General features: G+C 30.3%; 3 protein-coding genes and 1 pseudogene across 7 annotated transcripts; 1 reads left to right on the top strand and 3 right to left on the bottom strand.

Moving 5' to 3' along the window:
- Positions 1-170: 170 nt before the first annotated feature.
- LOC131854863 (TWiK family of potassium channels protein 7) lies at positions 171-21,106 on the bottom strand. Of its 5 annotated transcripts, none has more exons than XM_059206041.1 (8): positions 20,830-21,106; positions 14,773-15,030; positions 8,912-9,082; positions 8,342-8,465; positions 7,497-7,655; positions 7,205-7,405; positions 6,491-6,711; positions 171-782 (listed from the first exon to the last, which is right to left on the bottom strand). In XM_059206041.1, exons 2-8 carry the CDS (start codon positions 14,923-14,925, stop codon positions 621-623), a joined length of 1,191 nt encoding a protein of 396 aa, XP_059062024.1. In that variant the 5' UTR covers positions 14,926-15,030; positions 20,830-21,106; the 3' UTR covers positions 171-620. The 5 variants fall into 5 exon arrangements, with proteins under 5 accessions (XP_059062024.1, XP_059062025.1, XP_059062026.1 ...); XM_059206042.1 differs by having other exon boundaries at positions 20,958-21,106; XM_059206043.1 differs by having other exon boundaries at positions 21,025-21,089.
- LOC131854866 (cAMP-dependent protein kinase catalytic subunit beta-like) lies at positions 9,250-10,348 on the bottom strand (annotated as a pseudogene).
- On the bottom strand, positions 10,966-12,217 carry LOC131854865 (cAMP-dependent protein kinase catalytic subunit 1-like). The gene has a single exon (XM_059206048.1). The coding sequence runs from the start codon at positions 12,134-12,136 to the stop codon at positions 11,087-11,089; it is 1,050 nt and encodes a 349-aa protein (XP_059062031.1). The 5' UTR covers positions 12,137-12,217; the 3' UTR covers positions 10,966-11,086.
- Positions 12,610-13,872, top strand: LOC131854864 (cAMP-dependent protein kinase catalytic subunit alpha-like). The gene has a single exon (XM_059206047.1). It carries the CDS (start codon positions 12,694-12,696, stop codon positions 13,774-13,776), a length of 1,083 nt encoding a protein of 360 aa, XP_059062030.1. The 5' UTR covers positions 12,610-12,693; the 3' UTR covers positions 13,777-13,872.
- Positions 21,107-26,579: the final 5,473 nt, after the last annotated feature.

Raw genomic sequence — 26,579 nt, 5'->3', positions numbered from 1 at the left:
CAACGTTAAACATAGGTATACCTATACTATTTTAAACAGCAATGCAGTAGAATGAAATGAAGCAAGTCAACCTTGAACTTTGAGGCTCTAATGCGTAGGTAATCTCTGAATGTCACGCCAGCGAATGAGCCCGTGATCGAATCCCATTACAAAAGTATGTGACGATGTGACGATAATTTAGTTTAGTAAATTTTGCCTTCATTAACTATAATTAGGAGAAATATATAATGAGTAGAAATGAATTAGTATTCATATTTTGTACAAAACATAATCATAATAAAAGAAAGTTGGTTGGTTGGTTCAAAGATATTCCTCGTTGTATTCGCCAGGCTAGTACGGCAGACCTGCATGCACAATGCATTCTATTTTGACGAACAAAAAGTACAACAAAGTATTTTCTCATCTGTGCAGAAATTTATACATCTAAATATATTTTAAGCAACTTATATATCTGTGAAATAAAAAAAAAAGATTTTTTATATGTATTTCAATTCGATATTTTGCTAGTTTCAAGGCAAATGCTCATTACAAGGTACATGTACCAGGAAGACCTATTTTTGTTTAGGTACACGTAGCTTGTCTTAGTACCAATTTATCTATTGAATACATTATTGAAGGTACTAGACTGATGATTCGTATATTACTATCTGTACAATCGGCGGCTTCTTTTCTGGTGTCGGCGCCGTGATATCCCTAATGACCGCTTCAACAGCAGCCTCCCATTCCAATTGACGCTTGTCAGTGAGTCCATCTTTCCCAGCATTTAATCGCGGCATAGTAACCTGGAATAAAATAAATGTATTCATATAATATTAATTACTATTGCCATAAATTTACACCTTATTTCAATTGAGAGGTATTCTTAAATTTTGTCACACCCGTCTAAACCGTTTCGCTAATTTCAGTTGATATGAATATATCACCTTCAACTAGATGCAGCTTTTTAAAACAAAATTTTAACCTAAATTTTTGCTTTTAAATTTATCACATCTACAGTACAAGAGAATTTTATATTAAATATATTTTTTTAATTTTACTTATTTTATAATACAATTTAATAAAATTTGTTTTGCTCCGAATTTCAAACACAATTTAAAAAAAGAATTTAATTAAATTCATTACGAAATGTTTAATGTCTTCATTTAAATGCTTATATGAAATATATTTTATCCATTGCATCCTGAATAACATTACTATTCATTATCAATTCATATTGAAAAATCTAACTTTGAATCGAAACGCGCTCTCAGAGAAATAAAGTAATAAAAATAAGCGAAGTGTCAGTCAAATACGTCGTATTTTTAGAACGTTTTGTCATACTGAATGCTACTCTTTCTCTATAATATTTATAAATAAGTCGGATAGTGAGCGATTGTCTGATCTATTGTACCTTTCTACGATAGACCCTCCATTCATCAATAATTTATCTTATAGCTGAGAGAGATTATGTTACAACAATACTATATTTTGTACAATAAATTTCCTTTCACGCTAGAGCTTTTGCTATCTATCAATATAATGGTATGTTCACTTTTACGTAGGTGTAAGTTAATAGATACTAGAATTTCATACATAACATCTCTACCAAAACTATCTTGTTACGATATACAAAAAACATTTCTTGGATCTTACTCTTTTGCTTTTTAATACAGTATCCATTATTTATACGACCCGCCTGAAATTGTCTAGATAATTGCAACTGGTAATTTCTTTGCATAACAAAAACTTTTTTATGTTAATTCGGTATCCTATTTATTACCCTAATCGAGAATACGATCTTATGTTTCAAGAATGTGATATATTTCAGTCGAATCGGTTTACGGTTTTTGCGTCAAATAGTAACAAACATCTATTCATTCACCCATACATTCATATTAGTATATGCTAATGCTATAAGATCTAGGCACAGTAAAAAGAAGATATTCATTGACCTGAAAGAAAAATATTGCGTAACCTTTTCTTATAGAAGAAGGCAGTTCGTGAGTTACACCGCAAAGTTAACGCGTCGTAGGCATGACGTGACTTGGATTCTTGGCATGAACATTAACTAATACACATTCAGGTCAAATAAAAAAAACTAATACTCGACTGTACGTAATTCTTACCATATTTTAGTACTAGCTTTTCGAGCATAAATTATTATTTTCCAAGAAGCAGTTAAATTAGTAATAAAATAAAGTGTTTTTCAGGAGACAAGGTTCTGCATGTTCATGTACAATAAATTTAACATATGAAATAAAAATAAAAAACAAACTGAAGAATTTTCGATAATTATATTTAATCGTATCAAGAATATCACAAATGTAAATATATATGACTATATTGAAACACCATAGTCTAACATTGTTTTATATATCCACTTCTATATAAATTCTGTATGAATTTGGCTTTTAAAATACAAAGTGACATATTTTTATATTTATTTCAATTCGAATGCAACTATGAATGAAAAATATCTGCCTAATATATATGAACACACGATTTTAGTTTAAAGGCGAATAAATAAAAGCTGTCTTAGTTTTTTTTTAAAAAAAAGAAGAACTAATTTATATTCGTCATGCATCCGTTCAGAGAGGTTCATAAACAGTAGATATCTAAGTACCTTCGATATTGAATAACTGAGAAGTTGCATATTACTCATGGATGTATATTTATAACTGGTAGGAGCTGCTTTCGATTGCCCTTCTTACACAAATAATCTGATTCAGTAGTAGTCAGTAGCTTTACATAGTATAAAACATCGCCGCCGCTGTTTGTTCGCTTATATATTTAATAATAATAATCTCAGGACAATTCACACAGAGCCATCTAGACCCAAGTTAAGCTTGCTAGAGCTTGTGTTATGGGTACTAGATAACTGATACATATATACATAGATATTTTTTTTGTAAATACATACATATTATACATAGAAAACACCCAGACCGATACAAACAATCATACTCATGGATACAAATGTTTGTGCTGTGCGAGGAATCGAACCCGCGACCATCGGTCGTAAAGCGGTGTGCTTGACCGCTAGACCAACGAGGTCGTCAAATATTTAATATCACGAAACGGGTTTTGATGCAATTTTCACCAATAAGTAAAGATATTCAATGCGTTTTTGTTATGATTTACATGTATGTGTGATATAGTATAGAACAAGCCAAGAAAGTCAAAGATTTGTAATGCATCCGTGTGAAGCAGGTACGGGTCGCTAGAATATTATATGTATGAGTTCATATGTACTACTGCGGATAGACAATGAACGGCCCATGGCCTATATACGGAAAATAACAGCAATCGTCTATAAATCTGAATAACACCATGGACATTATAGATTATGCTATTATGACTACTCATGGCGCACCTTATGCATTCAGTACCTACTAAGTAAGCTTAGGTATGTGTTGTTTTGTTTTATCGGCTGAAAATAATTAGCTATCCGTCACTACTGACTGAATGGTAATTCTTATTCTACAATAAGAATTCCCATTAATTCACACCATCATTTGTAATTAAAATGTTTTTGAGAAATGACAAAATTATTTAATAATATTTAATGACTTCAGAATAAGAACACGTCTCTAATAATGATTCCAATGAAATCTCAATGAAGGCCGTAGAATCGCTGACGCACTGGCATTTTATTGCCACTAGATCGGAAACTTATAAAAATACACCATTCATCTTATTGACTGTAAAATTTTAAAACATACAGTAACACGGCTGTTCTATTATACATCATATTCAAAGTATAATAATATTACACACCAAGAACCATCAATATAAAGTAACAAAAATACATTATAGCAGAAAATATAACTCAGTTATAAGACTATTGACTTGGCGTTTTATAAACAGTGATTTGTAAGATAATATTTTACAAAAGCTTAGTGGTTTAAATAATGTTGTAAGCTTGCGTTTGTAATAATATACAAAGTTTTAAAATACAGAAAGAAAAATGGGAAGCTTTAGTTTTAGTTTCATACCTACTCAAGCATTTTAAACAAGAATTTTCTAACTACTGACGTATAAAATCAGATTTATTTCTATGTAATTACAGAATAAGAATATATATTATGTCATTACTTTTTCGCCTTCTGATGTCGTGTCACTCCAAATAAAAGATCCAATCGCTTGGTTAGTGGTCAATTGTTCGCAAAAGTATGGTAACAAAGTTTTTGTATTATAACAATGATGAATCCGTCAATGAATGGACTATACAGAGCCACAGCTCTGGCATTACCTAAAAGAGACACATCTCTTTTAGGTAATGCAATGGGTAATAATTGCATAAGCTATGGAGGTCGACAATAGATATTGAAAAAATGTGCATTGGTTTCTATAATATTTATTGATGTAAGGTCAATTAAGCAGCCCACCTATTTTTTCCTTAAAATATAAACATTACGAAATAAAGCAAGCATTAGCGATCCGTTCAGAGCAGTTTATTGGGTACTAAAACTAAAAGGGTAGCTATTGCGACATTGAAACATTCGGCCTCAAACCGACCTATGCAAACATCACCAGTAGATACAGAACCGACCATTATTTTAATGAAGCTGTTGGTATTTTTAGAAACAAGATAATTGGAAATGTTGTTATGTGAGACAACCACGGCTCATTGTCATTTGAAACAAGTTAAAAATATCAACATGACTTTGTGATTAAAGATTTTATTTGACAGCTTTGCAATTGAATATTAAGTTGTATTTATTGTAAAAATAGTAATATATTATCACACAATTGTAGAAACTAATCAGTTTGAATAAAAACCTTAGGTTATTTATATAATTAGCTATTTCACACTTTACATATTTTTGTAGTATTTATTTTGAATCAATTTCGTTACTTAAATTAAAATATTTTGAAAATTAATTTATTTTGTCATCAATAAAATAATCTGCACAACTAATTTTATTCTTTATACTTTAGCAAAATGTTAAAGTAATCATTTATTATTTCTTTTATATTACTTTTCTAATGTCCAATGACATCGATTAATCTTTTGAGGTCAAGGATAGTAAAATCGCTACAACCGACTTACTGTCGCCTCGGAAGCCAATTCTGAGTAACGCCATTCCGTGAAAACAATTTTCTTGTATACTGCAAATATCACTAAATAAAATAAATCTTATTTATAATGCAATAAAGTTCAGTGTTAGTCATACTATATTTTTATAATATTAATCATACTTTTATATAAAGAAATTCCCATCACCTATGTATATTTTATATATGAACTTATATAAAACATGACATATAGAAAAGTTCTATGTTCAATAAACTGAAAGAAAACCAGAATCAATATATACAATAGTGTAAAATTCAAGTTTATGTAAAATAAGCTATATATGGAGCAGTGACTACCAACCCTATTTAAGACTACTAATATATAATGCATATTAGGTACAAACTACTAAGTATGAATCAGATACTAAAACGTAAAATTCGAGAAAGCGCAGGAACTGTTGCTCGATTTATTGAGAAGCTAAAAGCATAAACGTTTTTCCTTCTGTACTAGTACTCACAACTGGCGTTGCCGCCGGCTTAATTTGAATTTTTTTCAATGGACTCAGACATCTGACTCCTTTGTTCACATCCTGAGGCGTTGCATTCATAGATGGAAATTAATAATTAATTATAACGTTAAAATGACTGACTTGTCTTACTATTGCACATTTAAGTATAGCAATAATAATGTTAAATATTAGAATAATATCTAGGCATAACCATAAATTAGATCACTAGCTTAGCTAGAACCCACTCCCCTCGTATGACGTATGTATATAGGAACCAAATTTAAGTGACTATTCACCATGAAGTAAATCAAAGTCCACATACAGCAACTCATAGTAATTAGCTTCATAGATTTCACTTCATTAACCCTAATTCAAATTAGAAGTGGTCTATCGAAATGATGTTGTTTTTTCTATTTTTACATTTAGTTACTAATTCATAATAAATGTAAGACAAAGTCACAATAATTTCAAAACTACCAGACACGACTACACAAATTACATCAACATACATATAATATAAACAACATACCTATTAGTCATTAACACGTGCAAATGATATTTGTTTACTGTTTCATCGGATGCCTGTCATCACAATCTACAGATCTTGGTATTAAAGCTTTTATATCGAACCGACACATGCAACCATTCGTACTAACAGTACCGCATATACATATTGGTGCAGTAAAAATAGAAACATACTGAACATTTAGTCCTGTTTAGATAAATTTTAACTATTGGAAACGAATGATTATTAGTTCTAAAAATCATAATTCGATTTAAATAAAAAAACATTTATTCTGATAGGACATTTTAATTAAACAAATAATTCGTTAATTAATGTCCTTACAGCTACACAAGCACTATAATTGTGTTCATTATTAATTGGCTAGACTTTCTTATCGTGATAAGTTTAAGATAATCCATCTAAGTTCAACAATGTTATTATACTGACCTTAACCGAATATAATTGACATGTAACTTACCACTGTCAGTACTTTACGAAGGTCACTATGAAGAGCAGACACATCCACTCCTCTACCGGCGTCGCCTAGTCTTCTTAGAGTGTCTGCTAACGGCCCTGACAGAGCTCGTAGTTGTTGCCAAGATCTCGCATACTGCCTTCGCACCAACTCTATTATAGTTGAGGTCAGCGCCAAACCAATAAGTATATAAAGTGTGCATAGTAGCATATATTTTGGCCTTTCTGTAAATTAAATATGACATTATTATAAATATTTTTTTTTCGGTTTTACTGACGTTTCCGTCTTCAAGATTACGTGACTACGTTCTCGTATTATTGATCTCAGTTATACAGATCACATGCGAGTATGGACTATAAAAATATTTTTAATCATAATTGTAAAGGTGGAAACAAAATAAAAGAACAGATTTTGGAACGGTTAATGATAGTTTTTATTTAATAATTTAGGTACGTTTATATCTAATGAAAATTGTATTATGCCGAAGAAAATGTGAATACTATTACAATATTATGTATTAGTAAGCTGTTATACACGTAACATATACGATACATGTATATGTTACGTGTATAACAGTTTCAATAATTTTAATCAGAATAATAGCATGCAATTCCTTGCACGAATATTATATCACTTATGATTTACTTATAATAAGTATAAAAAATGTGGCCACCATTTTATAATTAATATATAATTTATTATCTATTTGAACCTTACTAGGGACAAGATCTCCAAATCCTATGGTAGTCATAGTAATAAAACAAAAGTAAAATCCATCATAGAAAGTCCAATCGTCTTCCCACATCTTAAACAAGCCGGCACCAGCAGACAAATAAACGAATAGAAATCCCACTGCGCCAAGAGCATAAAGAGATCGCTGTCCCGCTGGATTTGCCTCCGATACTCGTTTGCAACATTCTGTAAGCAAACAAAATTAGTATCGATGAGAGCGAAGGTCGAAAATGTTTGGAATAAAAATACTTCTAGAATTTATTTAATATTCACTTACTAGGCATAGCGGGCAATTGTTTCGCAATAATAGAAACGACTGTTGCAAAAACTCTTCCCAAGTCTGCAATTACTGTTAATGTTAATGGGATTCCAATCAATGCGTATGCAATACAAAATAATCTGCCCCAGAATGTCTCTGGGACTATGTTTCCATAACCTGAAAAAAAAATTGTGGTTTGAAGTTATTACAGATGATAATAATATTTTTAATACATGAATGTATATATACATTACATGTATCACAGATAAGATAATATGCTAAAAGTCGTCTGCTTGGGTATTTCACTCATACCTATTTCAGCCGTCAAGCAATTTTCTATGAAATTACAGGATAAGATGCGTGATAGTCTTACCAACACGACTTATGGTCCTCCGAAATAGCAACGCATGTATCGTATCATGAACGTGATATACGTAGGGTCGTTAATGTATATGGGCACGATTACCACTTATCATGAGGTGGGTTTGTTATTCCAATAACACAAAAAAATATTTTAATTGTAAATAAATTTGAACCTGCAGGTTATTTAAGCACTAATAAATACCATTATAGATGCTATGCATTGATAGTTATACTTTACAGACACCATTCCGTCAAGAGGACGTTACTGCTGCATGTACTTTACTTTAAAATTCTCCGACCATCATTTATGGTGCAAGGAGGCTTGTAGTAAAATATTCAATATACAAGATACGAACTCCTACTGACCTTTTTACTATTTTATGTATAACGTATGGATTCAATACGTATTTTATCTGTTAAAAAAATTATAATACCACGTACAGGTCATCAATTAAACATGTGTAATATACTCGTATCCATGCTTACATGTTTGTACACACCTATTGTGGTGAGCACAGTTGATGAAAAGAACACTGCTTGCAATATACTCCACTTTTCTTCTGAAGGAGGGAAATTATTTTCGACTTCTAATGCCAGACCACTCGAAGATGCTTCTTCTAAAACCTTAAAAAATATTATTGTATTTAACAAACACAATGTTTTATTATATATATATAAGCTAAATAAAATATTTTCTGTAAACAATTTATATAATAATAAGAAGTACTAATCATAATTAAGATATTCACAGATACTTAGAACAAATAATATTAATATGTTTTCAAGTACTTGATAGATGGATTATGTGAAATAACAGGAATAACCACAAAACGGCGCATTATTTTATTGTGCGCCTTTATTTTTATACGGTAATCCTTAGAAAGCAAAATGGACTACATTTTGCTCTATTGCGTAACTTTGTTGTGCATTTTTTCTCCACGTCCCAGAGATAGCAAGCATTTCGCAGTCCATACAGTAAAATTATAGTTGTATAAAAATATCAAATTCCAATATCTATACAATAAATCCTAAATAAAATTTAGTCATTGTAATTACGAACAGACTCTAACCTTCTCATATACAGCCAACTGATCACTTAGCAGTTTTTCCATACCGCTTTCGCTTCCATTATTATTGTACTCAGATACGAATTTTATTAGATTCCATCGCTCCGTTAGTAAACGTTCCCGATGATACTCTTGTTTTTCCAGTTCCGCTGGATATTCCAATGCTCTAAAGACCTTTATAACAACAAATAATTAGTATTTCAATATATTAACATTGTTATAAATAAATTAAAAACAAATATACCATGATAACTTTATCTTCTTACTTGTCTGTACGTGTATTCTACTCTCTATTAATAATATATAAAAATATATTTAAAACATTGATACGTATCCCTAAAACTGTACATAATTATGTTAATCAAATATAAACTTAAAAATTCTCAAACTCCTTTTCAAATAAACAATAATCAGCTCTTTTTAACTTAACATCATTTGTCTCTTTAAAATTTTCGACATCTCCAGAATTTTTAAACATTGGAATATAAGGCGGAGTCATCTTATGATGTAGTATTGCATACCAATTAATATCATTAAACCATATGTGACCTTTAATATAATATACTCCTGCTTTAAGAGACCCTAGACGCTTTGTTGGATCTACTTCTAACAAACCTTTAACCAAAGATTTGCATTGTGGTGTCATTGTATCTGGTGTTTTAAAATGCCCTGCGAGTACTTTCTCGTACAACTTCATAGTATGTGAACTGTAAAAAGGGGGATAACCAGCGTTCATTTCATATATAAGAACACCTAATGCCCACCAGTCTACAGGATATGAATAGCCTTTCGACATTACTATTTCAGGTTCTAAATATTCCGGTGTACCAAGTTCATATGGTCCCAAATCGTTTTAATATAACCTGATTCATTAATCAAAATATTCTCTGGTTTTACGTCACGATGTATTACAGAGCAATGATGTAAATATTCTAATGCTAATACTATTTGCGCAGTATAAAATTGTGCCATTGATTCCGATAAGACTCTTAATTTCCTTATCAAAGTAAACAATTCGCCGCCGCCTTCAAATGATAGTAAAAAGTATACATACAAATTATCCTTGCAACAAAAATCTAGGGAAATCACAAAATTAAAATTTACACTCTGTAAAATTCTCTTTTCCAGAAGCACCTGTTTAAGACCTTTCTTTTTTATTACAGCGCTTTTTTCAATCGCTTTCATAGCATGGTATACAAAAGTAATTTTATCACGGACAAGAAAAACCGTCCCGAATGACCCACTTCCTAATGTATAGATGGAGTCAAAATCGTCTACTGATTTTAAATACACCGTCGGATTTGTATAATTCTTAATAAAGTCTTGTTTTAATACATCAAGGTATCGTCTGTGATTTACATGCAACTCATACGAATATAAGTTTGGTTTTGATTGGCTTTTATCAAAAGTCATTATAAATATTAGATAAGCTTTTATTGTCCTTTTACCATAAATCTTTTACAGACTGAATAGATATCGTGATTATGTTAGGTATACTCATATTCATCATTTTGGTTTTTAATTATATTTACAACACTACTATACTATTTTTCTTTTACAACACTTTATTCACCATGAATACTACTAAAAATTAAGAGAAATACTATAGAAAAGAGGAAAAATTAAATTGACTAAGAACAATAAAGCTATCAAGAATACTAACGGCCACAGAGTCTAATTGTAATTAAAAATTACAAACAAATAACAAAACGAACCAAGGAGGCGTTAATAGTAGATAGAATAAAATATTAAATATTATATTTATATGTCTTTCGGACAGGTTTAGTTCTTGTAGTACGAAATACAACGAATTTGAATTAGCTCTTACTTTCGACGATATAAAAAATGATATACCTACATAATATCATCTACATGATTTTTAATTGCTAACATAATTTATTACAATATGAATAATCTTAATATATAATTTGTATATATTATATATAGATAGAATTTAATTTCTTTCCTTAATCAAATACCAAATTCCATCAATATTATACGTATTTTTAGCAGGCTGGCTGTAGGCTGATTATAATGATTAATTTTTACCACGTACACTTTCTTTGAATTTTCGATACAGTGTTTAATTTTTGGTTAATGAACTAAGTAGTGAAAACATGATTTATTTTAAGTTTGATAATATATTAAATAATACAAAATCTTTTCGAATAAAAGTCTTCAGAATGCTTCAAACTCTTTCCCAAAAAGACATTTTGAGGCTCTTTTTAACTTGGATTGTGATATTTCAGGAAAATTACTTGTATCGCCGGGCGCAGGGCATAGGGGTAAAAATGGTGGTTGCACCCTCTGATTTAATATAGACTGCCATGAAATATCTTTAAACCACGGGTGACTTTTAATATCATACACCCCACCCTTTAGGGATCCAACTCTTTTGTTCGGATCCACCTGTAGTAAGCCTTTTATTAAACTTTTGCATTCAGGTCCTATATTATCTGGACATTTGTATATACCATCAAGTACTTTTTCGTATAACTTACTAGGGTCAGATGAGTAAAAAGGTGGATGTCCAGCCTCCATTTCGTAGATTAATATACCCAAAGCCCACCAATCAACAGCAAATGAGTAACCTTTCGATCTTATAACTTCTGGCGCTAAATATTCTGGTGTTCCGCATAGTGTCCAAGTTTTTTTCTTCAGTACTTTACAAAATCCGAAATCGCAAATTTTTATGTAACCATTTGAATCAACTAAAATATTTTCTGGCTTGAGATCTCGATGCACAATGTCACAATAATGTAAATACTCTAACGCCAACGTTACTTGACTAGCATAAAATTTGGCTACATTGTCTGATAAGCTTCCATAGTTTTGTATATAAGTGAAGAGTTCTCCTCCAATTATATAAGGAAGTATAAAATAAAGATAAATGTTGTCTTTAAACGCAATATCCAAAGTTACAACAAAAGGAAATTGAATACATTGAAGAATTTTCTTTTCTAACAGCAAATGTTTAACGTGTTTCCTTTCAACCACTACACCTTTTTCCACGACTTTCATGGCGTGATATGTGAATGTACTCTTATCTCTAACTAGAAAAACTTCACCATAGGCGCCATTACCAATTGCCTTGATTCTGTCAAAATCATTTGGAGTTTTAGTAAACTTTGGTAGAAGCTCAAATTTCTTTACAAATTCACCCTTTAATATCTCTAAATACCGTGTATGTTCGGTATGATTTTGTTGGGTATAGGTACACTTAGACATGCCCTATTAAAGTTAAATATGCTTTAAAAAAATCACCTTAGAAATAAAAATAAATGTATAAAAAGAATCATGTTTCTATAATCTTTGTAGCACAGTTTTATAGTGACTGTTCAAGTGTCAAAAATATTTTTAATTCATTCATTCATTCATACACAATTTTAATAGGTCCATCTTAGCAGTATCAAATATACATAGTTCCTATCCATAGGTATTAGAGATAACTAGATTGAGATATAGAGTTATTATACTTAATTTTTTAAGGTTTTTAGTTTTAGGTGAATAAATAGTAAATAATTATTCGTCTGAATATATTTTTACCTTGTCCTTTCATAATACAAACTCCTTTCGAATTCTGCCTAAATTTCATGTGGATTCATGATTGATATTTATATTTTGTGAGTGAAGGAGAATATAAATATAAATACATTTGTAAAATAGACAATTCAATTAATAAAACGGAAGCATTCATTTTATTTGTGTGTATTACAAATTACATTAAGTTTTTATATACTTAATGTATTAGTTGAAAATCATTCGAAGCGTAAGTTATACACAAAATGGTTGATGATATCCGGCGTCATATTTATTCCCCTCATCCAGGGGGTTATTCTCATACCAAACAAGAACAGTATAACCAATATCTTCGTAAACTTCATCAAGATTTTATTGAGTCCTGGAATGAGAAGTTAGAAGTCAATGATAAATTAAGTGAATTTGAAAAGAGCAGAGTTCTTGGCACAGGAGCATTTGGTGTAGTTTATCTAGTAAAGCACATCAACAGTGGTAAATACTATGCTATGAAAATGCTAGAAAAAGAAAAAATTGTAAAACTGAAGCAAATTGAGCACAGCTTTTATGAAAAAAAAATCTTAAGCGGACTCAATTTTCCATTCGTAGTTTTCATGAAATACTTTTTCAAAGATAATGTGTACTTGTATTACATTTTACCGTTTATACCTGGAGGTGAAATGTTCTCGCACCTGCGCAGAATGGGAAAGTTTGAAGAGTCGTCTTCAAAATTTTATGGAGCTCAAGTTATTTTAGCTTTAGAATACCTTCACGCTTGCGAGTTAGTATATCGTGACTTAAAACCAGAAAATATTTTAATAGATAGAACTGGCTATATCAAAATAACCGATTTTGGTTTCTGCAAACTGATCCGGGGAAGAACTTGGACTCTTTGCGGTACACCGGAATATCTAGCACCAGAAATTATACTTAGTAAAGGCTATGGAATGTCAGTAGATTGGTGGTCTCTAGGTGTTCTTCTTTTTGAAATGAGTGCTGGTCATCCTCCATTTTATGCTTCAGATCCAATGAGAATATACGAAAAAATTGTATCTGGGAAATACCGTTGTCCATCACATTTTTCTACTGAATTGAAAGATTTAGTCTCACATATTCTTCAAATTGATATAACTCGTCGATACGGTAATCTTAAGGATGGTATTTTGGATTTTAAAAACCATAAATGGTTTCGAGAAATAGACTGGGACAATTTATTAAATAGTCGAGTCCATCCACCTTTTATACCTAAGATTCGTTCACCAGGAGATACTACAAACTTTGACATATTTGATGAGGAAAAAATTAAAGAAAGCCCAGTTTGTCTATATGAAGAAGAGTTTATTGATTTTTAATATTCTTTTTCATTAATTACTTTGATTGCACAAGTAATGCTGAACATAAGAAAATGTATATTTAATTTAACTGTAAGAAAGTGTTAAGTTATGTGATGTCGTACGCGATTAGTATTCTACTTTTTGTCTTATATTGCTACTAAGTAAATATTTATTGTTGTTAAGTAACAATTACAATTATATTTACTTAGAATTTTGTTTTATTACTATTTTAAACCATATATTTCTATCGATCGTAATTTTCTTAGCTGTTGAAATCTAAGCGTACACACCTCTAATAAAATTTATTGATACATTACTTAATTAAAATGAAGAATGAAAACAATTAAAAATTTTCTATATAGATTACATATTGCTATAGAGCGCATTATTAATTTTGAACGTAAAACTTAACGTAGCTGGAAAGGGAACCCACTTAATTATGAACTGTACTGATTATTTTTCATAGATGTATATCATATATGATTATAAAACGTTATTTTTTAATAAAAGTATATATTGCTAATTTAATATCGAATAGAACAGTCAGAATCACTTAAGGGCGGAATTAGTTTATTTTTACTACAACGGCAATATTCAAGTAAATTCGACTAAATAGGAGAAAATAATAATGTATAAATATTTATTATTTATTTATTTATATTTATGGCATTGATGTAACAATTGATCAATAAATGGAATAGCATAAACAATAAATAATTATACATAGTACATATTTATTTTGGTATAGGTAGGTATACAAGTTACACAGAGCTGAAGGAATTATTGATAAAGGAGAGCTGTGGCCCCATTGTTCTAGCGTTGGTCTGTCAAGTGACGTCAACGTGATTTTTCTGGAAATCATCGTAATTAATTCCTGGTTTATCGCCATGATAGGCTAACTTACCTGATTTCATGATAATCCTATTACTTCTAGTAGTGCTCCGCCAAGGTAGGTGTACTGTGAACGAAGCCGAGGAATGTACCACCCATTAGAAGAAAATACAAAATACTCACCAATCCTCCACCACCGGTGTACAACATGAGTGCAACAAAGAGGCCCACGTGGGAGAGTGCTGCCCTGGGACAAAATCGGTCCCATTTGGAGACAGGCGGTGTCCCCATCAGCGTCTCCGTCTCCCACGCAACATTGTTCACGTTCTTGCACATTTTGTCACGCGGTCCTTTTCACATTTATAAATAACTCCACCATTTTTTAATTCTTATTTAAGTTCACTTATTTGGATTTGTTCCAGTCATACTGCGTTCGTTGAACTAAACAAATATAATGTTTTAATATACTAATGTATAAATGTTTAAATATTCCCTAATGTTAACGTTATATAAAATAACATAGAAAATAATAATAATAGAATCAAGCTGACTCAAAGCACATTCAGCACTTTCGAGAGTTTCTTTCAAATCTTCAGTATATAGATGTAGTGTCAATAAACATTTGAATTTACCATTATACATTAGCATGTCTGCTACTTTATTATATTTGGCTTTAATACCATAATGCGAGCAAAAGTGTGGCATATTATAGTACTGCAATGCAGGTGCTGTTAAACATCTGAGGCATCGTAATAGTTTTCATGCCTTTATTAAATTTTATAGCTTTATACCTAATGTTTAATAATTTCAACTTCCTTCATACCTACCTATAATTCAACATGTGTCATTAACATGCAATTAAATTAAAACTTAATATCAATACTACTGTATAAAGCAAACCCTTCTTAATATTGGAAGTGCACATGTGCGATATCACCTACCCACTAACTGCAGTATCTATTTTTGTATGTAGAAAGAATGTCACTTCATTAAATGGCTTGCCATTCCATTTTATTATGTAACGATATAAAAAAAATGTTTTAGCATTGATAAATATGTATATTGTTACAGAATGAAATGGAAATGCAAGTCATTGCCATGGTTTATAAATTACTATAATGAAAACGCCGATAAGAAAAAATATTTGAAAAAATGTTATTGTCCTATGGGTATTTTTTTATAGAAATGTCTCCCAAATACTACATGAAATATAATATTATCACTTATTATGACAGTATTGTAATATTATACGTATAATTAGTAAAAATCACGGGATCTTACCCGTGATCATGGTGGTTGAAACATTACCAAAACATCGGGATCTTACCACGTTTTATATTTATTTGCTGAGTTCCCGATTTTTCCAGTTTACCCGTGATCATGGTGGTTGAAACACTACCGAAATATCGGGAACTCAGCAAATAAATATAAAACGTGGTAAGATCCCGTGATTTTTACTAATTATACGTATAAATAACGACTGCGTCAAGTTTAAAACAGTATTGTAATATTATATATTTTTTTATTGTATGTATGAATTGAATTGTATTATGTATACCATAAATTGAAAAATGGAAATATTAAAATAGGTAAACAACATTTTTTGTTAGACAAGACGAATTAAGCGGCTTCTGTACCACTTAATTCGACCTTTCAATATTAATGTCACTAATCCAATAGATTAATTATTGTTATTAGGTTCTGAAGAGTGAGGATTATCCCAATCTCGATTCACTTCCATTTTATTAATACGTTATTATATCACAGTCTTTCATTACCGCATCACATGTTGTTCTAGAAAGTTTTTCCTTATATTAAGCGTCGGTCACGTTCGCAAAAAAGATCGTTTATGTTATATCGTTATTGTTTGGTGTAATTTAGTGCACTCCATTAGTATGATTAGTATATTGTCATTCCGGCTATTGGAACCACGTTAGTCAATCTGTTTCTTATAGAATATATTTTGTTACGCAGTAAATTGTACAGGCTTTGATATGATGTAGGCATGTAATATCATATATATATATTCGCATGCGTAAGTTATGGTCTCGTTTAAGTGATAACAGATAAACAGGTACATCTTGCATAAAAAACCAAGCTAAATAATATCTAATAGATAAAATACCCCTATAGATAAAAATCTCTAAGAAAATACACTCCTGTAAGCTAATAGCAAAAATATTGTTGTAAACATACAATATTATATTTGCTACCAGATTTCTACTAGGCACTTGCGAAATCAGCAGTAAGATGATCTCGAAATATTAAGATCTTGACTTCACCTTGACTTCTGAATTTAGTGCATTTAGTGAGTAACCACTTCGTGTATTTAGTGAGTCAACCCTATATATCCGGTTTCCAAGGGAATAAATCACCTAAACTGCATTTAATAAAACCCAACTTTGACAATTACAAAGTTAGGGGCACTAAAATTTAGCTCGTCATTTTAGAAAAATCTATAGATATATAAGTAAAAGATGGTTTTCAAAATGCATCAAGTATAATAAATACAAATCAGTACAAATACGTTATGAAATACAAATATCTATCTATATGTATATTTATATATTTGATATTACCCTTAAGTACATATTGACCTGCGATTATATTATTTACACAAGCGACAAAATTTTAAGTCCAATGCTAAATGTCTGAAAGTGATATTTTATAGATATATATATATCGTATATGTAGACGTCAACTCATTATAAGTAGATACACCAATCATCAAACCCATAGTAATTTTGCCAAAATACATTATTATGGTCAATCATATTAATATACATATTTTGGTTATAGTAATACATTCTAACTTGTGCAGGAAAAATATTTAACATTAAGTTTTTCATAAAAGCTCATCTTGACAGGATCTAGGTTCATCGTAACTTTTCATTATTCTGTAAAACTGATAACTATTGTAAAAATATTTTTTTAAAACTAAGAAATATATTGAATCGATACTAATATTACAAATTTGAAAGTAATTCTAACTGTCTGCTTGTGACCTTTTGCGACTAAGTGATTGAATGTAACTTGTTATTACTTGAAATTTGGTATTGAACCAGAAGCACGGACATAAGACTGTCTTTTATCTAAAAATATACGACAAACATGTAAGACAAATCAAAATACAGATATTACAGTTTTATTTTAACTGCTCACAATCCATATTACTATGTGTATACTGTTTCTTCTTATTGTTTCCTATCTGCTTATTTATTAGCCTTTTGCACGCAGCCGTATTAAAAAAGTTTGTTTCATAAATTGTCTCAAACATGTGTGACGCCTTGCATCTGGTTCATGTTTAAGTAACACACTACATTTTCTTATCAAGAAAGACAATACATTGATTACATTCAACAAAACAAAATTGTTATAGCTAATGTAATCTCGGTATAGCACACCACATCATCCTACTTCCGACGATCGCGATGATCTGGATGTTTTCTATGTAATTTATGTACGTATTTACAAAATAAATGTTTTAAATATTTCTATCAGTTTTTTAGTACAACACAATTGCTTATCTTGGAACTAGATATACTGTGTGAATTTCCCAGTTTTATTAACATGACTATAAAAATATATAAAATAAATCTCGTTAGAAAATGAAAACTGCCCAAATAAGTAACCCAAAAACTGAAAGTAACATAGCACTGTTTTATATAATTTGTAATAGAAGAAGAAGTTCAGTATTTGTACAAAATTTTTATACTTCCATATACGCATTCAGTATTCATAGATTTATCGTGACGACCCAAGAATCTTATGATTGGTAAACTTTCCGGTCACCATCTTCCGGTAATTCATACAAAAGATTCATATAAAGAAAATTGACCTACAATAAAATTATTTTGCATTTTATACATAGTAGGTATATAAACGGTATTACCAAAGCAATATTATTCATTAGCTCCAGATATTTCTATGCTATTACAGACGTCCAGGTCACGGTTCAATTCATCATCATCACCAATTGTAAACAAATGTAAAAAAGTTTTAAATAGGGAACAACATCGTCGGGTGAATACTTAGATAACATATAATACTTTTTTCTTATGTTCAGAAAGACCAGCACTTATCCAGTTAACTGATCTGATGATTGCACAATTACCTTACGATTATTATCACTAACAAAGAATCACTATAATCCATAACTTCATACAAAGCAGACAAATTGTGTGTTATTCATTTATAACGTATACATGTGTATGAAGATATATGTACAATTGTACATGTAGTAATTACATATAATTAGGATCCTTAATAAAATATTAAAAATATTCCTTGAGCATTGCTGTGTATTGTATATTATTAGCTGGATAAACCCAGCAATAATACCTATAGCCTTAAAATTAAAGAGATGTTGAAAAGAAAAATAAACGCTATCAATTTTATTGCTCAAAGCACTTTGCATTGAAATACAAAATACTCTTAACACACGTAAATACATTGACTATTCCCATTAAGTATATATAGAATTTGTTTAGAATAATAGTAAATGTGGGTGGACGTATTAATTGGGTGTAAAATAATATGTATAATTTTTCGTATTAACCACTTTTTCACTTTATTCTGACGTCGTGAAGTTTCAAACAGATGCTACCTGTTTATGTTAAATTAAATATACTCCTAAGCCGTCTACCGTGAAATTAATTCTATTAATTTATTAATTTCAATTTGTATTTGAAATATAATGTCAAAGTTTGCACGTTAAGTGTGTTAACCACATTCCGTGAGACGATGACTGATGTTGATACTCTCCAGAGCAATCAGTTTTAATTCTAAACGTCGATAATTAAATGGCATGTTAAAGTACATATTATTAAAAAAAGACGACCATTACTCCTGCTAAGTTACATGGGATAAATACAAAAGAAACCCAATCGGTTACAAAAATACTTATGCCGAGCACTTCACCATTGTTCTAGTCAAGTAAGTAAGTATATTAATTTCCGCACTTGCGTAGTATTTCATTACGGACAGATAGCGATTACAAATATGGCTTTTTAAATAAGAAATTGTACGATCCTTTACATAAATATAGACTTTTCTCGTGACCTATTTAATTTGTATACATTTCTGTAAATATATAAAAAATGTACTGTCTTTTATAATAATCTGTAAAAATTATAATATCGCACACAGATGATAATGAACAGAATGAGAGACATCAAATTATTCACAATAGATTTGACTAAGAATTTCTCCCCTCCGAGAGCTGGTAGCATTATCTCACTTCAAGCAGCTCAGAAATATGTATGTATGAGTGAAGAATATTAGCATATATTTCAATATTATTATATTAACCACAAACATGAAAAGCCAAGAATACAAGGAGAAGTGTATGTATAACACAAAATATTACATTAAAGCGAATATAGTAAAAGACTATACGACGCATATTAAATCATGATTTATTTATGATTTTATTACATAGAATACATCACATTTCACCAGTATACTGTAACTTAAGACTTCCTATATTTACTTAAAATTTGTTACAGTATACTCGACATCACGCAATGTGTGACATTGGAGTGTTTATATAATATTTTTATTACAATAACACGAATGCTATAAAACTATTACTTTTTTAACTTCAATAGATAGTTTATTTCGTCTTATACGTTATTTTTATTATTTGTGATCGCATTTTAAATTTCCATAGAGCTAACAAATAGTAGATAGGTATAATAATTTTAATGTGTTCTGTGTGTAATAACATTGCATTTTATTAAAAAGAAACCTTTGCTCGCTATTTCAAGTTTCTGCCGCAGTGGATTAGGTTATGCGTAGATATGTCAGTCAGCAAGTCAGTATGTCTCTTTTCGTTCAACTATATACTAAAATATGTTTATTATAATAAATAAATGACGTTATTAACTTTATCTCATAAAATCTATTTTAGCTCACAAACTTATACAATATTACACGATGTCAGCAGCGAAATGTCATTAAGATCATCACAAAGCGTAATCCTATGTATATTAAGTACTGATGTTACAAACAAATCAAATAGATTCTATTGTGACAATTTACAAGTCACAAAAAACACTCTGCATTGCCGCATAGTTACATAAGTAGGTAGGAAGGGTGGCATAGCTTTATTCGATAAACACAGTCTAGACATAGGCACTGTAAATATATCTGAAGATCAATGAATGTAATTAGAAATATTGTACAACATGTGATTGATTTTGTCTGTCCTGTCCTGGTAATACATTGCTATTTACTTACTTAAATATTCTCAATACTAAGAAATAATAACACATCGATGGTTATTTAGTCTATAAGAATAATATATTGAAGATAAAAAGACGTGAGCGGTATAAAACCATCTTATAAAATAAAATGCAACAACTGACTAAAATATATAAATATTGAACAATGTATACAACTGAACATTACACATATTGTACTAAATAAAGTTACGAAGTTTTACGAAACGCCGCAATGGTTTGCATCACGACAATGAGCACGCTCTCTCGGGCGCTGTTCGCGAATAACTGAAAGTGAGTTCAGCTTCAGTCCGCCGCGCCTGAGCTCTCAACTCTGAAGCTATTCAATGATCGGTACTTACGGGACAGCTTTTAGCCTTTATATCTCGTTGAAAGGCAAGCTTCATATAATAACACTTGAGTGCGAATGCGAACCAAAGTTGCACGACGAAATTGCGGAAGGGTTCATGAACTCAAAAAGGGGTAGTTGTTACGTAATTTTATATTGGGTTGTAGGTAAATATTCTGTGTATTTAATGCTAACATACATATTCAAAAAAACTAATTAATATAAGTTATTTTTAGGTTACTTTGTGTCAATAATCTAAGAATCAAACTGTACCTACATTTACATCGTGTAGCCGTATCATTGCCCTCATGTGGATCTATTTTTAGTTTACAATAATCCAAAAAAAGTCATTAGAAGCATTTGGTATTTGGAAACTAAAAGTGTATGTTCCTAATCGTAAATAATAGGGATTCACCCGTTCATAGGTTACGGTAACCATTTACCATCAGATTGGCCATATGCTTGATTACCATACCCCATTGCATTGAAAACATAAAGATCTATAAATATGAGTGAACATAGTTAATTATTCTTGCCTATAGTTCTTTTGAACTATAGGTTTTTTAACAAATAAATAACGGTATTTCTGTAAAGCTTGAAATTATTTTAGTGTTGAATCTTGGCATACTATACTTCTATGTGTACTCATTTATTGTTCCTTTAAACCATTCAATAGAGTGGATTTGCACTATTCCCTAGTGGTTTACTTTATCCCATACTTCATTTCATCACTATTATATTATTACGTACATATATAGCTTTATTTAGACACGACCTCGACTTCGTCCACGTGGCACAGTGAACTTGACCAACTAAAGACTTGCGACTAGATGTCTTTGTGTGAATGTTAATCCAGGACAGGATTATTATTATTTCTGTTTCATGAAATTCATAGCATTAGTCGTTGCTGTAATATGTACGTTACTTTACGACAGACCGTATTAAGTTGATAGATTATAAGTAAATACCTACACATAAACCGTTTAGGTGGCTTTAGTACAGGTTTTATGTTTTTCGATCAACTAATAGTATGCAGATATGATCGCATGTCAGTACTACATATAATATTATCTTATACAAATTATACGTATAATATCCTATTAATGTATGAGATGTATTCGTGTAAATGCCTTATTAGTATTTTCACTGCATTTCTTTTATGATGCATGCGTACTTTTCTCTCGGTTATTTCAGCCGTCAAGCAGTTTTTTTCGATTGAAAATTAAGATATGACACAGAAATTACTGAATATGGAGATTTGACGTCTTTGACCTCCAGAATGGGAACGCTCAATCACAGGAGCCACATAGTAATGTGATGTCGTAGAATCGTAGAGTAGAGTAATACAATCAATCCAACTGGCATTACATGAGGAGTACTATACATGAAAATGTGAGAGATCCATATTGAAGTTCATGTATGATATATAGACGATGGCTGCAACTTACGTAAATGGGTCGTCGCCTTGTTTGGTACCAAAATAACATAAAATAAAGTGGGCATTATATAGGATAATAACTATGTAGATTTAGATATAATATATGGTAAACAAAGTTAAAACTCAACACTAGCAGACTATTATGCGGCAATTTTGACATGCTTCATTATATGCACGCGAACACGCCTGATCGTATTTAACGATAAGAAACGTAGATAGGCCTTTGTTAGCTATACAAAATTTGTAGGCAACCAAAGTTTTATATTAATTTACTGTGTTCACTTTTAATTACGAAGTAACTATTTGACACAGATTTTTAATACAGATTTATGTTATACTTAATGTTAACAATAGAATTTGGAAGTCTCGCGATTTTAACATTATTTCCGATAGTCGCGGGTTCAGTACAAACATTTGTAATATTTTTATTGGTCTGGGTGGTTCCTATGTGGTGTATGTGTGTGTACAAAAAAAGTATTTATATCACTTGACTAATACTCATAATACAAGCTCTGCTTGGCTTGGAACTAGATTCCGCTGTGTGAATATTCCAGAGTTTTTATTATTATTATTGTATATATATTATATATATATATTTAGGAACAACCAAATATGTAAACTGAGTCAAGTGAACAGTAAATTTATAGAAGCAGTTTGTTAAATTGTAGACGAAGCGAAAGATGTATATTTGATCCGAAATATTAGGCGTTCCATTATCCCTGCCTACCTGGAGATAGGGTTGGTAATGCATTATCTGTAATGTATTCTAAAGTTATATGTATCATAACTACTCTAACCAAACTGTTCTTACATTACGGTTTTATTAAATAAATATAACATAACTAGAACGTTTTTATTTTTTCTAAATAATCTATGTATCTTATTAACAATTCAGTGCTCGTAGCTGTAAGTTGACATAAACGTCATAAACACACTACGAGAATACTTAATTATGATATATTACCAAGGTTACAATATAAACATAAACCTATTAGTCATCAGCAACTAAAAAATACAGGAAAATTTTGGTCTATGGAAGAATGCATATAATAAAACGTGTACCTACACCCATTTAATAATGAAAAATCTACAGTTATTAAAAGTTCCTTTCGAATTATTATATAATATTATCTTCCTACGTAGGTCTAATAATAAATTTATAGATAGATAGAATATAGGTACTTTATTTGTAACACAGTAAAGAAAAATGCATAAACAATATATTAAAGGACAACATGTATCGTTACAATAAGGCGGAAGTATACACTTACATGAACTACATACATAATTTTAAAGTAAAATAAAATAAACTAAATATAAATCAAAATACCAAACTGAATGAAATCTAAATATTGAGGAGGAAGTCTTTTACTTGTCGTTTAAAAATATGAATGGACTTTGCAGTTCTGATAGTTACAGGTAACGAATGTATATCAAAAACAATGTAGGTATATCTAAAATGCTACATATATTTGTCGCCAATGTGTTGTTGTGCAATGTTTGTAAGGAAAAGAAATAAATAAAAATTATTATTATTATTATATTAGGATAACATAATTACTCGTAAATATGCTACCATGCCAAATAAACAAAATAATAATTTTCGTTACTGTTCTAAACCAATATGTTCCTATGCCATCTATAAGAATACCCTACAATATGTGCAGGATAGTAGATTGTTAATAATGATTCCCTGATAATTTCGCTTCAATCACGTAACTAATCTAACTTCATGATTCTCATTCTATCATATACAGTTGTATAAGCGAGTGCATCATTCCCTTATCACCCATTAAAGAAACCTACCATACACACAATAGCAGTATAAGTATATCTTTGTGTATTTGAAATGGCACTAATATCACAGCCCACCTGACGGTAACTGGTAACCGTCGCCTATATATATATGAATATCACTAATGAACATCATGTTGCTATGTGATACTCGTACTGTTAGTCATACATTGCTATTATGGAAGACTAATATATTATACGTCCTATCCTGTAATTTCAAAGTGTTGTCTCGCTCTTCAACCAAAATACAGCTTACAAAGCTACTTGTACACGGAGATGACTTTTTACAGTTTATCAATTTAGTTACTTAAAATATAAATATTTTTAGCATATGGACTAATTGTCACTAATATTATCCACAGAAGTACCAACATCACATACACTATTCAACACGTACCTACTAATATGATAAAACCAGTAGTAATATTGTGTTTTTTAAATATTTAATTTCTGGTGTCTTCCTGTTTGTCTATTATTTATGATAAATTATAATTTTTGCTCGTTGATGGAACAAAACCGGTCAATTAACAGGTTACACGGAAGCTTTCCGACTTTCGGTGGATTATTGAATGATATCATTAACTTCCTTTTTAAAAAATATTCAAATCTATTTTTATCTTATTTGTGTATAAGTTTGTAACTTTATATAGTGGTGCCTCTTATTATACTATTATTATTTTATAGCTAAGTATAATTGACATTAAGTAGTGCCTAATATGATACCTAAGTGTCTTAGGTATAGATTAACGTACAAATATAAAATAAAACTCGAAGAAACAAAGATGTAATGCCATACAATGATTTCTCGATTATGGTTTGTGTCTCGTGAAGTAGCACCGTAACATGATTAGGCGAATTTATACAGCTTTAAATGTGTAACAAAATTATTAATTTGCTTATCAGTTCTAATACTAGTGAGCGTACACCGATAGCGCAACAGCTGTATTGAAAGGAGATCAAATGTAAAACCAACTAATATTTAAAAAAAGAATGAAGTGAGGACCCAATGCTGTACGGGCATGATAAAAAGTTACTATGTTAGTAATAAAGGTACTTACTTGTTTTTTGTTATAACATTTGCAACACGCAGATTATAATTGAAAAGGTTAACAAGTAAAAATGCTATTGCCATTAAGAATGATACGTACGTAAGAAGGTATGTTATGTTTTGTATCTTTTAACATTAAGTTTTCGTACAAACCTTACAATTTGCGTAATGTTCATTTACCACATCCCGTACGAGCAGTTCATATATATTTTTACCAGGTTCTTAGTCCGTAGTTTATTTATACAGCGCAGCGCATAAGCGCAGTTAATATTTCAATTTTAATCATTTACTGACTATTCTAAATATATTCTCACTTGATCCTATTTTATGGTACAGGTGATATGGGTTTATTTATTGGAATGAAATATTATAAACTAAATAAATTGTGAAATAAAATTAAAAATATTTTTGATAGATCCCAACGTATACCGTAAACGCAAGCATTCATTATTAGGCACACGAACAAACATGAACATTTAATGTAGGTATTTATAAATTAATAACAACTTTATGTCGCGACTGAAGCTGCGATGTGCTGTATTATTAAAAAAATATATTACATATTTTTTTAATAATACAGCTTTAGGAAGCAAAAAAATATTATGTAAATATTATTGATCATGTGTGTACTAATACAAATATGATTATCTGTACGAATATATGCGTATGGTAATTAAGAACCAGTTTTAGTCTGACAATAATTTTATTGAGCTTCGACATTTTTAACGCGGAAACAAGATTATATATAGGAACTCTTGCCGAATGTCATTGACAATCCAATTTTAAACGATGTTTCTTGTGAACCCTGACTTATCGGGGTCAATTGTTGGGTACAATGAACTGAAAAAAATTATTTGTTATATTCGTTTTTGTAATAACATAAAAAATGTAGAAAATGGGTTCCCTGCTATTTGCCGAACTGGATAGATAAAAAATTTATGACGTGCACATGTGACCAAAAGTGTCAATTTTCGCACGTAATAATTAGTGTATAAATAACTTTGACTTTTATATATATAAAGATAAATTTGAAAACAATACGTTTTGCTCCTCCGAAGAAGAAAAGAATATTTATAGGAGCAATAAATAATGTTTAGCATTATAATATTAAATTTAGTGCCATAAATTTTATTATGACTG

Source organism: Achroia grisella, unplaced genomic scaffold (assembly GCF_030625045.1).
Source record: "Achroia grisella isolate CSIRO2021 unplaced genomic scaffold, CSIRO_AGI_Agris_v1 utg1245, whole genome shotgun sequence".
Lineage (NCBI taxonomy): Eukaryota > Metazoa > Arthropoda > Insecta > Lepidoptera > Pyralidae > Achroia > Achroia grisella.
The sequence above is the reverse complement of the archived record's forward strand: the minus strand, read 5'-3'. Positions and strand labels throughout refer to the sequence as shown.

Excerpts from the sequence above, each read along its gene's own strand:
- LOC131854865 (XM_059206048.1), bottom strand. The coding sequence starts at position 12,136 with ATGTCTAAGTGTACCTATACCCAACAAAATCATACCGAACATACACGG.
- LOC131854864 (XM_059206047.1), top strand. The coding sequence starts at position 12,694 with ATGGTTGATGATATCCGGCGTCATATTTATTCCCCTCATCCAGGGGGT.
- LOC131854863 (XM_059206041.1), bottom strand. The coding sequence starts at position 14,925 with ATGTGCAAGAACGTGAACAATGTTGCGTGGGAGACGGAGACGCTGATG. Across the intron at positions 7,656-8,341 it reads AACTGTGCTCACCACAATAG|GTTATGGAAACATAGTCCCA; the intron begins GTGTGTACAAAC and ends TTTTTTTTTCAG. Across the intron at positions 6,712-7,204 it reads ATTTGGAGATCTTGTCCCTA|AAAGGCCAAAATATATGCTA; the intron begins GTAAGGTTCAAA and ends TTTAATTTACAG.